General features: G+C 34.5%; 2 protein-coding genes and 1 long non-coding RNA gene across 5 annotated transcripts in view; 1 reads left to right on the plus strand and 2 right to left on the minus strand.

The window, feature by feature from the left end:
• The window catches only part of LOC128017810 (uncharacterized), a 176,432-nt gene that overhangs the window by 154,788 nt on the left and 6,189 nt on the right, over nt 1–15,455 (minus strand). The window lies entirely within an intron of this gene.
• On the minus strand, nt 5,216–6,661 carry LOC128017812 (uncharacterized). Of its 2 annotated transcripts, XM_052603387.1 has the most exons (3): nt 6,515–6,661; nt 6,270–6,337; nt 5,216–6,050 (listed from the first exon to the last, which is right to left on the minus strand). In XM_052603387.1, exons 2-3 carry the CDS (start codon nt 6,272–6,274, stop codon nt 5,360–5,362), a joined length of 696 nt encoding a protein of 231 aa, XP_052459347.1. In that variant the 5' UTR covers nt 6,275–6,337; nt 6,515–6,661; the 3' UTR covers nt 5,216–5,359. The 2 variants fall into 2 exon arrangements, with proteins under 2 accessions (XP_052459347.1, XP_052459346.1); XM_052603386.1 differs by having other exon boundaries at nt 6,270–6,622.
• Nucleotides 8,095–11,455, plus strand: LOC128017843 (uncharacterized). The gene is made up of 3 exons (XR_008184543.1): nt 8,095–8,460; nt 10,173–10,236; nt 10,484–11,455. It is a non-coding gene; the product is annotated as an uncharacterized LOC128017843 (long non-coding RNA).

Genomic DNA, 15,455 nt, shown 5'->3' on the forward strand with positions numbered 1-15,455 from the left:
CGTGTTCTGCCACAAAGACCCTTTCTAGTGAGATAATCTGCCCAAGCCCATCCACTGTTTGTGTCAAAATCCTCTGAGAGAATATGTTGACGATTAAAAGTATTATATGCTGTGTTATTCTGAGATCTCTGGCAGGGATATGCCCAGTTAAAGAAAAGATCCTGTTTCTTTCGGCTGAACTTGACATTATTCAGTCCATCAGTGAACACCAGAGTCATGAGGAGCACGAGAAAATCCTCTGTACTCATCCTGAAAACATTTGAAAGACAGATCATTAGAGATGCAGAGAGATGAAATATGTATGCTATAGGAATCAGAAAGCTCTATATCAGGTTTTATGTAGATAAGATGTCAAAATATTAAATATCATGTGTAATTAATGTAATATATATTTAATATTAAAACTTAATTTAGACGTTTTACTGTTTTGAAATGTAATAAATGGTTTTGACATGCACAGCCTAAAGATGATCTAGCTTAAATCTTTTAATGATCTGATTAAAGCTTTTGAACGAGTTTTATACAAGTACATGTTCAACCTAATTTGTGCATCATTGTCAAAATAACAAAACATCTGTCACATAATCATTCAGATTCAGTACGCTTTCTAAATGCATTATAACTTAGACACAAAATAGTGTCAGATTAAGGTCAAAAATCTTATGAAGTTCATAGATCTTAAACATTGAAATACTCAATTAGATTTTGTTTAACTAGTCTCACTTCCCTCTTAGAAGCTGCGTTGATATTTTGTGCTGTGAAATGCATAACAATATGTTAAACTGTGAAGTGTTTCTTCTCATGCAAGCAGTTTGTGTTTGACATCAACATTTGCTGCAGTGTAACATATAATGATTTATTTTAAATAAAATAAAATACTATTTTATTAATAAACTAACTCGAACTAAAGCTTTTACACAAGCTTAATACCTTGATTTGAAGAATGAGATGCAATAGATCATAGGTCTCAAACTCAATTCCTGGAGGGCCACAGCTCTTCACAGTTTTGCTCCCACCCTAATCAAACTCACCTGATCCAGGTAATTAAGGTCTTCAGGATTACTAGAAACTTCCAAGCAGGTGTGATTTGGAGCTGGTTGGAGCTAAACTCTGCAGAGCTGTGGCCCTCTAGGAATTCAGTTTGAGACCACTGCAATAAAAGATCTTTCGGTATCTGAATTTCAGGATTTACAAGTTAAACTGCATGTGTACTGTATGCATATTTACCTTTGAGTTGTCTTTGAGTAGTTTTTGTGAATGAAAGAGTCTGGAAGAGTCTGAGCTGAAGATCAGAAAGTGTCTGATATTTATTGGCTTGAAGAAGAAAGCTGGGTGTGAACACGTATCACGAGCACATTTCCTGCCGTCAAGCTAGATTTAGCATGTGTTTGTTTGTGTGTTTGTGTGTGTGAATATATGTATATATTTTGAAGTGCAATAAAATAAACAATTTAATGTGTATTTTGGATGATTGTTTTTTTTTTTCTAGTCTGAAACAACATTTTGTGAAATGCTTTTTCCTGTAGTGTCTTGCCTTAGGGAACGATGCTGTCAAAAACACTAAACAAAAAAGCAACTGTAATGATAAAATCTCCATATTCATCCGGAAGAAGGAGGCGGGAACTGGCGGACAATCAAAATGAAACTTTAATAATCACAAAATAAACACAAAACAGCACATCAGCCCCTCACGGACGACTGGTGCGCACAAATAAAAACCAAAACACAACTAAAAGCCCAGGCCTGGTCCTCTCTCGTCCTTCACTATGGTCGCTCCAGTTTTATATCCTTCCATCTCCTACGTGGGACTCGAGACTGGCGGTGGGGCGCAGGTGTCGCTGATTTCCCAATCATTCCGCCGGCCTCACTCCTTGTTCCCACGCCCTCGGTCCCGCCCCACTCGCCACAGCAACATATTTAGACTCCCACTGCTCTTTTGAATTTTGTAGGACTGAAATATGCCACATAAATACTGAAGTTGAAAAAAATGTCCTGCCGTCTCAGGAAAAAAAGGTACAAAACTGTCACTGGGTGATACCTTTTCAAAATGTACACTTTTGGAACTTTTAGGTACTAATATGTAACTTTAAGGTACCAGTATAGACTCTTTAGGTACAAAGGTGTGTTTTTGAAAAAGGTACTGCTCCAGTGACAAATTATGTACCTTTTTATCTGAGTGTGGGATCACATGTAGCTAACGTTGATGCTCACTCTTGGGAAAACAACAATGTGTAAACAATATGCATGTTAACATTTTAGTGTCAAAAATAATTTAGTATCTATATGTCCATTAGATTGAATAGACCAATTTAATTAGAACTTTAACAGTTCACCAGTTTTGACAGAAGAATCGATATGTGAGTTTTTAATCATACGCTCAAAAAGATTCTGTTTTGGATTAAACTTTGTACATAGGCACAGTGAAGTCATCACAAGGTTTCTATAAACTCAGAAAATTCTGGAAGCACAGCACTATTAAGTTTAATTGAGCAGAAACAACCTACAGATCATTATATCATTATATGTGGAAATGATGCGGCTAGTCACGCAACAAAAAAAAAAAAAAAAGGAAACCAGTGTTGAACAAGTTACGCCCAAATGCTGACTTTCGGAAAACATGTTTATATACTTGTTTAAAACTCCTGCCTATAAGTATATTAAAACAAAACCAGTTGAAATCAAATACAGTATGAATCCAGTGCAGGCTGCACTTAATGTCAAATCAGCTTTGAATAAGTAGCCTGGCTGTACTATAATGTAAAGAAGATGCTAAAAACATGCTGATTTGAATAAAAAAATAAAGACTATCACTACCTACAAAAGAAAGAATGCAAAAGATATAAATTACAGGCAGCTGTTTTTATTTTCTTGTCTGCTTGTGTGTGTGTGTGTGTGTGTTTGTGTGTGTGGAGGAAGCGGAGTGTTTTCTTTATCTCTGTGTTATTCTGAACGTATAAACTGTTTCTAGGAACTGCTTAAATTCACTAGTTTGTTTACTTGATTGTGCAATGCTGTAACTTATGCCAAAAGTTATTATTAAAGCACCCAGTAATGATGTGAAACATGTCTAGAGCATATAATGTGAATAAACCTGTCTTCATCAGCTCACCTTTTTGCATAAACAATGATAAATCATAACCATAATCATAATAAATGTGCATATCAGCGGCTCAGAGGTCTTCGGTCCGAGTGAAAACGGTTTCCTAAGTTCAGTGACAGTTCCTACAAAGAACTGTAGAAAATACCAAAGAATACAACTCTGTATAACACCATTGAATTAAATTACACCACACATTTTAATTATAGGATAATAAAATATAAAAATAACGACAAAGATGCACATTACAAATATGTTGTTGAAGCATGTCCCAAATAACAAATGAACTGCCCAAAACTGACTTATTTAATCTACAGCCGCTATTTAGATTGAAAGGAAGAAATCTCTCAAGTAAAATCCTATATGTGGGAATCAGAAGGTTAATATGACAAACTAAATCTGTGCTGCATTTTTTTTTTCTCTGACAGGAAGAGCCTTTTCATCACATACAGGTAACTTGTATGTGTTACCTTTTTAATCAGCTCCTCAGAAAAAGTGCCAGTTACTTTAAAAAGCTAGTACTTAAGGTAACACAGGCTCAAACTAAAAATTCAAATTTGTTTCTTAGGCAGATGAAACAAATATGTTAACCCTTGAGCTTGCACCAGAAAAGCAAGTGGTTCAGTCTCCATGAAAAGTAGTGTTTTTAGAGGGATTGCAGCCATTACTGTTCATGATATTTTTCTTTATCCTCCTTTGTAATAGTATTTCTTACAGGTGTGTGTCATGCCGATCTTAAGATGTATGGACAGCTCTGGGGATGTCTCTGGCTCAGTTCAGCTTCCTCGTATACATTGCATGGAGGATGAAGAAGCTGCGGAGGCCTTGGTTCTTCGTTCATTGAGGATGATCTTGTATGTTTGTTTGTACATGTATGCAGGACATGCATGCATTTCTAGAGAATGAGGTGGTCAACTTAGATCTCAGAATCTTCTGTCAAACACAAAGTTGAAATACATAGTTTATTTTTATTTATAATGTAAACTCATTAGATAATAGTAAGAGTAAAGTCTGTAATCTTTAATTTATTTTATATATTACATTTATTTAATAACAGCAAATATAAAATAACCCACATTTATAAACTATAAAATAACCCACATTTTTTCACGTCATGCTTTTATGTTTTATTTGTATTTATTAAAATCAACAATCAGCAACTGCCTTGAATTATTTTCTGATATGTGAGTTCTGAAAGCATATTAACATTGAGTGAGTAGCAGACTTGTCTTGTTAATCAATGGTTTAACAATTAATTTGTATATATTTCAGGTATATACATTTACACTGTGAATGATCAAGTCACACACTTGTCTGCACAGAAACCAAGCAATACCAACAAACAAAGTTACAATCATACGCAAATACAAAATTTTCCCAGAGACAGATTTTTTTACTGGCATTTCGAAACTGTTCCAAAGAAATGGTAATGTGACTTGTGTATGTTTTCAGTGTTTTCACAAAATACTAAACGTAATATATAAAGTATAATGCATTAATATGTAAAATACTTAAATGTAATAAAGAATACAAACATTTAAGATCAATGGCAGGGTACAAATAATAAGTCAAGTTACAGGATTGTTATTTTATTATTATTATTATTATTTTTTATAAGGGCCTATATCTTCCTCGTTTGTGATACTCTCCTAGGTTTGTTTTCACATTAAACCCATTCGGTTCCTGCAAACACTTAATTTGTTTAGGGTATGTGCAGTGTAAATTAGCTGTTAAAAGTTGTTTACTTCTAACAAAAAATGGCTGTTTATTACAATTATTTTTTGTATTATTCCAAACAAAAACTCATTCTAAAGTTGTCGTTGTTTTCGCCCCTTGTGTAGTTTCGGTTTCGTTTTGAGTGTTTTTATCTCACTGCATCGCCTCGAATAAATGACCTGCACTAATTACTAACGCAAACTGAAGAGTGAACAAAACATCTTCACATTACAGAAGCAAAACCTTGCTGCAGTCCTGATCGAAGCTCTTCTGTGTTTTGCATAATGTCAAGTCACGTTTATTATAGTGATGCAGATTGTCAAAGCAGCTTTACAGAGAATCAAGCCAAAGACGACAGCGGCAAGAAAAAAAAAAAAAAAAAAAGCATGCAATAAAAAAAAAAACATAAAACATTTTTTTTATTCGACAACGCAGAGCAAGAGCAGTGTTTGTAGTTTACATGTAAATGCATACCAAAAATTAGACATTAAATTCTATACCGTCTATATCCCAGGAATAGTCAGAGCAAGTCAAGTTTTGTTATATTTAGTTGGGCTGATTTGCTATTCTTTCTATTGTTTTAGTCACTTCATCCATCACATTGTCTAACTGAACCATTTCTATCCACATCTGCTGGAGTACCATTCTCTCTGGCAGAACTCTGATGAACTGAGCTCCTAACAAACATGATGTCTGAGACTTTATCTGTGCAGCCAACACACTAATGTCATAGATCTGAATGAAACGCACTACTTCACTGGCAGATGAAAAATACTGACTTAAATACCCAACATCACGGCCTGGGTAACTGAGGTCTCTCAATATTTCAGAAACGTGCTGACTGATCTCATTCATCTTGTCCATCATAGGGGTGATTTTATGCTGAAATGCCCTCAGTTCAGCTTCAGTGTCTTGTATTAAGTTTGCCTGCAGGCTCATGATCTTCTTGTTGCAGGTTTTCTCACCGATTACAGCGGCTGACACCACAGCTGCTCCTGCTCCTGCGATGAGAGCAGAAATGCCCTGATGAACTGGAGCTAAAACTAACCCCAAACCCATCATCAATCCTCCAGCTACTTCTGCATGTGATGCGTGTGTAATGGCTCCAGTGGCACGTCTGAAATCTTCTTCAAATGTCCTGATGATAAGACACACTCTCTGCATGCGTCTCTGGGTGAGAGGGAAATCTCTCAGATAGAGTGCAACCAATTCTTTTTCCAGCTGATTGAAAACAGATCTAGAGAGGGAAACGATTCAAGTGTATGACATGCATTTCTATTACCATCACTGCTGATATCCAGATTAAACTATTTTAATACTATTGTTTGTGCAATATGTGTGAACACAAGTTTAGCTCATAAAACAACTGATTAATAATGCAGTAAACACTTTTTTTTTTCTTTAAACACTCAATAATTCTGATTCAAGTGAGTAATGCATAAAGACATTCTCTTACAGCATTTTAGGATGTCGCTCTTCCGATGACGTTTGCGTTCTTTCCTCTTTATTTCCCTTGCAGTGACTCTACAACACATCATCAGAGAGATATCGTCAGTGCACGCGCTGGACACAAGTCATGTGATTCGGGATGCACACACAAGTTGCTTCATGTGTTTCAACTGTCCCTCACTTCCAACTGCACATAACGATGAAAATAATAATAATAATAATAATAATATAAACGTGTTTAACTAAAACTACCTCTCGCTGCTATAATTCTCTTATTAACATCTGAAAGTCAGTGATCCGTGAACTCAACCATCTGCGATCGTCTTCCGCTTCTGCTTGAACCGCACTTCAAAATAAAGTTATTTTTTTTATTAGCAAATTGCACTTATCAGCATTATTGCCATCAAAATAAAAGTCTCTAGTGAAACAGTAACTTAAAGCGGGGTAAACAAATAACATTTGAAAACATAACAAACCTAAAACTAACATTAAGAAAATATAGAATAAAGATTAGCTAGAAATAAACTATATTTATATAAAAATACACTGGAATAAAACTACTAAAATAAATAAATGAATAAAAAGAAAGGTCATGAATGAATGCGCTGGTAAATCTGTTAAGTTTATGTGAATACACTAATGATATTTCCTTTCAACCTTAATCCAAATGCAATGCACTATTTGAAATAGCTACATGTAAAAAAAAAGAATTATAAAAAAAAAAAAAAAAATACAATACTGAAAAATCCTTTAATTTAACAATTTGGCTTTTTTTTTTTTTTTTACAGACCCTACAGAATATAAATAACATATTGTTACATGTACAGTTTGCCTTTAGAAATACTTTTCTGCTCATTGCAGGATCACATTTACTCTGAATTAGCTTGATTTTAATACATTTTTATAGTTCATCTGAACGTTTTGACTTGCCTTCAAAGACTGCTCTATATTGCATTGGTAATGTTGAAGGCAAAACCTGTTAAAATCAGAGATTATCTGAAGAAGACAGCTACCCACAGTGGGCTTCAGAAATATTGGCATCCTTAGTAAAGATGAGACGATAGAAAAATGTGGCAACCTTATAACATTTTGTGGATATATAAATCCTGACATATTTGGTGACCACAATACCAAACTAGCATCTGCAGTTCTCTGACTGTGATTCTAGTTTTCTATCATGAAGACACATTTCTTGATGAAACATCAGGACCCTTAGATTAACCCCATGAACCCATAAGCCATCCTAGGTGTATATGACTTCCTTCTTTTAGACGAATAAAGTCAGAGTTATAGTTATTAAATAATGTCAAGGCTCTTATACATATTACAAAAATAATTTGTGCAAAACCTATTGTCTAAAAACAAAGCAAAAACAAATAGAAATACACGAAAGAAACCCACAGCAGGGAAATGAGCAGCTCCCGTCACCTGGTTTTGAGCGTCATCTGGAGAACAGCAGTGGTGAAGCATCCTCAAATACACATACACATCTCGATACAAGTACATACATTACATTTCCATGCATGTCATATCGAGCGAAAAACATTTAAAAAGTATACATGTTGATACCAAATGAATAAATAATATATAACATAGGCATGCATTTTTATTTATTTACTTATTTTTGGCGTTTTAGCCTTTATTGTTTTGTTTGCCTTTGAACTTGACAGTCTGACTGTGTCCAACTCAATGCAACGGCCACCTAATGTTAAATGCTGTTTATGAGATTAATGCTGATGGTCCTTTTGGAGTATTTTTCCTGCGTTGTAGCGTTGCGCGTACACACTTTGTTCTCCTCGCGTGAGCGCGCAGGCGCAGATGTAAAAGGGAGAGGTCCGCTCTGTTTGCTGCTTGTTACAGAACACTATCTTGTATAATCAGTTTCGTTTTGATTGTAGCGTTTATCAGAATGTTTCTTTTCCTGATTTATATTCCATCCTTGACATGTATGCGAAGACTGCGACCTGTCCATGAGGATTACCGTTTCTGTGCTCCGGGTGGTTTCTTCTCGCCCCGTCACACCAACCCATTCCGTGTTCCAGTAGAGTTTTGTTCAACAAAGTCTGCTACAAAGGTGTTAGTCCCTCCATAGGATAAGAAGGAGGCTTGTGCTCCTGAAAATTATGAAAGAAGACTAAAAATGTAAAAATATGCAATCCACATTAATTCTGCAGAAATCAGATAAATTCACATTATTTGTAAGTATTCTTGATTATTTTATATAAATTATATACAAAAGGATGTTTATGCAAAAGTAGCAATTCAAATTCAACTACTGAACATATAAAGTTTAAAGGGTTAGCTCACCCAAAAATCTAAATTATGTCATTAATAACTCACCCTCATGCCGTTCCAAACCCGTAAGACCTCCGTTCATCTTCAGGACACAGTTTAACGAACATCCCGAAAGGGTAGTGAATTTGAACAATCCACAAGGGTGAAGATATTTTAGATTTAGTCCGTGAGCTCTCAGTCCCTCCATTGAAGCTGTGTGTACGGTATACTGTCCATGTCCAGAAAGATAAGAAAAACATCTTCAAAGTAGTCCATGTGACATCAGAGGGTCAGTTAGAAAATTTTGAAGCATTGAAAATTCATTTTGGTCCAAAAATAACAAAGACTCAGACTTTATTCAGCATTGTCTTCAGTAAAGCCGGTTCTCTAATCAGCGGTAAATTCTGCCATTGTTAACTGAGAAGATGTGCAAATAAATGCTGAAAATGAACGTGGATTAACGCAGTTTCTCAGTTAACAACGGCTCTTTGTAGTAACAGCTGCTCTATGTGAAATCAGGCGCATGATGGAATTAACCGCTGATTAGATAACCAGCTTTACTGACGAGATGCACAGTAATGATCGGCAGCCGTGATCGGCGCACCCTTAGTCATTAAGCATTAATCCACAAATGACTTAAGCTGTTACCTTTTTTAATGTGGCTGACACTCCCTCTGAGTTAAAACAAACCAATATCCCGGAGTAATTCATTCACTCAAACAGTAGACTGACTGAACTGCTGTGAAGAGAGAACTGAAGATGAACACCGAGCCGAGTCAGATAACGAACAGTAGACTGACTCATTCACGAGTCAAGAACCGGTTGCATCGGTTTTCAGATCACCAGTAGTTCTTTCGGACAGTTTGATATTTGGTTTGTTTTAACTCAGAGGGAGTGTCAGTCACATTAAAAAAGTTAACAGCTTAAGTAATTTGTGGATTAATGCGTATTAGAGACGCGATCCGTTTCAAACGATTCAGTTCGATTTGGTGAACTGGTTCAAAAAGATCAGGTTACATCGAATGATTCGTTCACGAACCGGATATCACAAACTGCTTTGATTTGAACTCTCTCTCACAACAGACACGGAAGAGAAGACAATGCTGAATAAAGTCGTAGTTTTTGCTATTTTTGGACCAAAATGTATTTTTGATGCTTCAAAATATTCTAACGGACCCTCTGATGTCACATGGACTACTTTGATGATGTTTTTCTTACCTTTCTGAACATGGACAGTAGACCGTACACACAGCTTCAATGGAGGCACTGAGAGCTCTCGGACTAAATCTAAAATATCTTAAACTGTGTTCTGAAGATAAAAAAAAGTGAAGCGCTCTTGGAGTAAGTGAAAACCATGACGCTCCGATGCTCCTCCCATTCAAAATTACACCGCTCTACTCCGCATACAGTTCTTTAGGCCTAAGCGAACAAACACAATGTGATTTATGATGAGTGTTTTTATTATTCAGAATCTTACATTATATACAGTACACCTCTTTCTGACTATAACATTTGTAACTTAGCCAGGCTAGACTGTTTGCATGATGATCTTTGCTAGTCACTTAAATTTGCAATGTTGTCCTAGCTGGTCTTGATATAACAGATGATACATAACTCTTGTGTCGTTTAATCTCAGCAACAATGGCTTCACCGAGAGGACACCGTCGGCGCAGAAGCATGGAGGAACCAGTTTTCATGTCGTGAGAAACAATTTACATTGTTTTAATACGTTTTTATGTTCATGTTTGAGAGGTTTCAGTATATATATATATACACAAGTTATGTAAACTGTATATATCATAAAGTATCAAACTATTGAAACAATATTATCTATACATATCAATTAATATACCGTTTGACATATATGTACCAACATATTTGTATTGCAAAACATACAGAATATACTGTCCCTTATGCTTCTTTTTTTCTCTCTCTCTCTTTCTTTAGAGCTGATATTATTAATCGCGAAGAGGAATTGAATAGAACTCAAAAGGACATTTTCCCAGAATGCAGCAAGCATTTGGAGAAAATTCGTGATCTTACCAATGAGTTTGCAAATGATCATGGTCTTGGTATTTATGCATGCAGAGGAGGACAAATAGCTGGAGGAATCGCGATCATATTGTCTGCATTAGCTTTATTTTTTATTGAAGAAGAGGTTTTTGAAATTGTTGCTGCAGCAGGGGCAGCGGCTGTAGTTTCTCTATTATGTGCTGCTTTTGGACGAAACAGGAAAACACATCAGAAGAAAAACTTAAAACAATCTATTGAAGAGGAATCTAAGGGATTTCAGGATAAAATGAACCATTTTATTGACATCTTGGAAAAAAATGGTCAACGCACTGAGGAAATATTGAGAGACGCTTTACTCTCAGACCACAATGTCCAGGCATTAAGTGAACACTTGTCCTACTGCTTTGAAAAAGGGCAACTATTTCAGGAACAGGACAGGAGTAAAGCTGGTGACCAGATGTCTAAAATTGTGCATTTGTCTGAAAACATTTCAGAAATGATCGTCAAGATTAATTCTGTGCCTGATATCCTCAAAGAGATTATCAAAGACAACGAGAGGCAACGTGCCAAACCTGCAAAACCCAGACAGGAACAAATGATTAAAAGAGAGTTTAAGGAGAAAGCAGAGAAATTAATGAATGACATGCAGAAAGGAATATGTATCATAAAAAATAGAGTTAAAGATATCAACCGGTCATTAGACAGAATATCAAATATTTTGAGTTGAACCTTTCAAAACATAAAAGTATTAGCTGCTGAGACAAAACCTCAGACAAACTTCCACCTGACAGAGAACAACACAAATAGTGACCAACATTACATTGCCGCTTTGAATAATTTCAGTGTTTCATTGTCCTACAACAATTATTGTTAGCACAGTCAAAAGTATATATATATATATATATATATATATATATATATATATATATATATATATATATATATATATATATATATATATATATACTTTTTCCCCCCAGATTGTTTTGTTTATGCTCTGCATTATTGATCTATAGTGGATGTTGTTATTTTGTGTATATTTTGTACTTTACATTTATCACTTCAAAAAGAAAAGAAAAACTGTAATAAAATGCACACACAAAAATGTATTGGAATATAAAGTGAATAAAATATGTTTAAACTTTTAAAGTCCTCACTAAAGAAAAAAAAAAAGATTTTAAAAGACCTTATTTTTTTACATTAAAATGTGTTGTTACTTTACTATAGGTTAGGAGCGGTGGATAGCCTGATAGCACATACTTTCACATAATATCTAGGGCATGTTGTGCTCCAGATTAAAATGTAAACATTTAAAAAATAACCATTTATTTAAATTAATTATTATATATGAAGTTATATGTCACAGAGAGTAAATGTTTAAGTGGTTGGCATAGTGCCTGTGATGAACTCTATAGCGAATACACAGATCTGAATGGCTGTTCAAATCATTTAAATAGGTTTCCAGGGTAATGGCTGCAATTCTGCTGTTCAGCGCCAACAATATAAATATTGTGCATGTTCATTTTCATGAATAGTGTTGGGAGTAACACGTTATAAATGTTTATTTATTTATTTATTTATTTTTTATTTATTTTTTTTCTGTAAAGTAGTAATGTATGGCATGTTACAACAACACATTCTGACTCAAAATTAAGTGGTTGAATTTACCAATACTGCAAAACAGCAACAGAGAAAAAAATTCCCAGCTAAAAGAGATCCTCTATATCCTGCTGCTGCACTGTAAAGAATAATTTGAGTCAATTAAAAATAGTTTGTTAGCCCGCTGCCTAACATTTTTTGTTGTTGTTTTCTTGACAATATATTTCTTGTTGAAACATCTTCCCATTAGAGTGGAAAAGGTCCAGGGCCCGTTTCACTAAGGAGGTTCAACCAACTCTGAGTTTAAACTTTAACTCTGAGTTGACTTACCCTGAGATGGGAAACTCTGAGTTTTCGGTTTCAGAACAGCTGAAATGAGTTGGTTTAATCAACTCTAAATTGACTGACTCTGAGTTAAGCGCGTGCTCCACAACTATAAAAAGACATTATCAATGGAGTGCCGATATTAAGATTCACCATGGAAACAGCTCCCGCCAAAAAGCCGTCTGCATACTAAAAAGCGTGTAGGCATTTTACTTCCACTTTTAGAACATTTTGTTCATTTTTGCAAAAGCCGGACTCTAACCCAATCAATCGTGTTACAAGCTAGTTTTCCGTGCCCAAAACATTACTCATTATATATATCATTATATATATATATATATATATATATATATATATATATATATTGAAAAAAAAAAGATACTTAGTAAGAAGAGGATTTTTCCAGCGTGCATCAATGAAGTGTTTAAAAAGGGGGAGGAGACTGAAAGAAACTCTGGGTTTACCGAAGAAAAGCTGCTCCTGACCAGGTTAGGTTCATAGAGTAAGTTACTACGGTAACTGACTCTGAGTATAAGTTACCTCTCTTTCAGAAATGGGCTTGACTTACCCTGCTTTCTCAGGTTTGACAAACCTCCCATTCCTAAACAGAAAACCTAGAGTTTCCCTCATTTCAGGATTAACATACTCAGAGTTTTCACTTAACCTCCTTTGTGAAACAGGCCCCAGGTGATGAATTTGTTTAAATTGACTTGACTATGATTTCCTACTCCAGTCAACGTAAATCATATTATGTCAAGGTTTTTTTTTTTTCTCTCTTTTTTTCTTCCAAGAGGAGCCTGTTTTTCATTTGCTAAAGTAAGGAAACTTTGCTTCCTTTGCTCCTGTAAACAAACTTGTGAAACTATCATATGTCACATGTGCGCTTCACATACGTCCTGTGTCATCCGCCCGGAGTGGTGCACATGTGATAATCAGCAGAAGTGAGAAAAAAAGCTTTTATCACGTTTTAAATCTTACTAAAAAGCATCGATTTGCTACATGGGGCCTTTATTCACCCCCCGGAGCTCTCTCTCTCTCTCTCTCTCTATATATATATATATATACAAATTCAAGATATGAAGATTTTATGAAAATAATATGTTAAATTAAGAAAAAAATATAAATTTACTAAACCTCAAGTTGTTCTAAACTTGAATTAATTTATAAGTCCCAGATAGTTTAACACAGTACACAACCACACAACATGTTCAAGCCCAGATCACCCAGATTTCTTCTTCTATTACCTGGTACACATCACTGCAGATTGATGGTGCTCAGATTGGTCATCCACAAGCGTGATCCCAACAGTAAGGTCAAGTCACCTTTATTTATATAGCACTTTAAACAAAATACATTGCGTCAAAGCACTGAACAACATTCATTAGGGAAACAGTGTGTCAATAATGCAAAATGATAGTTAAAGGCAGTTCATCATTGAATTCAGTGATGTCATCTCTGTTCAGTTAAATAGTGTCTGTGCATTTATTTGCAATCAAGTCAATGATATCGCTGTAGATGAAGTGACCCTAACTAAGCAAGCCAGAGGCGACAGCGGCAAGGAACCGAAACTCCATCGGTGACAGAATGGAGAAAAATATATAGAAATTATAAAAATATATATTTTAGCACATTAAAAGGTATATCTTATATTGTAAAAATACATACTGTCCTGTAAAAAAAAACAACCCTTAATAATCATGACAACACTATAATAATGTATCATAATAAAGTACTATAATATATTATAGTAAAGTATATATAATTATTATTATTATTAAAGTACCTGTCAAACATTTCGAAAAATTATAATTATTAATGATTTTGAAATAACTCTCTTCTGCTCATCTAGGCTATCAAAATAAAGTAAAAAAAAAAAGAAATATTGTTAAAGGATTAAAAATACAATTATTATTATTATTATTATTATTTACATTGTAATACTTTATAAAATGTAATGTTATTCCTGTGATGCAAAGCAGAATTTTCTTCATCATTTCTCCAGTTTTCAGTGTCACATGATCTTTTAGAAATCATAACAATTTATTTGACTCACAAGAAACATTTCAGTTTTTAAAACAATCTTGCTGCTTCGTATTTTGTTTGGAAATGATGATGCACTTTATTTTATTATTTTTTTTTTTTTTTCGATACATATACAGTTTAATGAACAGAATTTATCAAATATATAAATTATATTTGTAAATGAATTTATTAAATATAAATCACTTTAAATGTCTTCTCTCACTTTTTGCCACTTTCATGCATGATGAATTAAATTATGAATCTCTCTCTTTTTAAAATCTTATTCAATATAATTGCAGTTTGTGCTTGAAAGTGAAAGTATCTCAAAAGTAGCTCAAATGTAGTGTAACGCATTACAATTCAGAGAGATTAATATAGTAAAAGCATCATAAAGCAGCGGTGTATGTGTGATTTGGAGCAGGCCGAGCAGAGACGTTTGGAGGGGCCGCTGCTCAAAAGCTGATGCTTTCAGAAGACAGTAATAAGTAATATACAGTGTATTACATTTAGGAAGTAACTTGTCCAGTAGATGACTGAATGCTTTTGTTTGCTTTGGTGTTGTCACTTCTCACTCTCCTCATGTCACCCTAAAATTATTTTCTAGATCCCTCCGTCTTTAAGATGACAAGCACTCTAAATAGCAATTATTCAGTTTCCTTAACACTTTACACTGTGTGTTGACTCCTTTTAAATGTAAACCGTAGGATTATTTTTTATGATAAGGAAACAAGTGTATCAGTAAATAGAGTTTCTCCTCTGACATTATGAAGCTGCTGCTTTAGGACAAGAATCGTAAATGTTCATAAAGTATAATGAACTGTTAGTGTTCAAGATTAATATTCACACAGAATGAGGCATTTAACAATAAACATGGCATTTTCAAATTAATGTTTCTGGTTTATGCCTTTCTTTATGGGTGTCAATTGATTACATGTGCACTCTTATTAAATCAAAAAAGTTA

Source organism: Carassius gibelio, chromosome A7 (genome assembly GCF_023724105.1).
Source record: "Carassius gibelio isolate Cgi1373 ecotype wild population from Czech Republic chromosome A7, carGib1.2-hapl.c, whole genome shotgun sequence".
NCBI lineage: Eukaryota > Metazoa > Chordata > Actinopteri > Cypriniformes > Cyprinidae > Carassius > Carassius gibelio.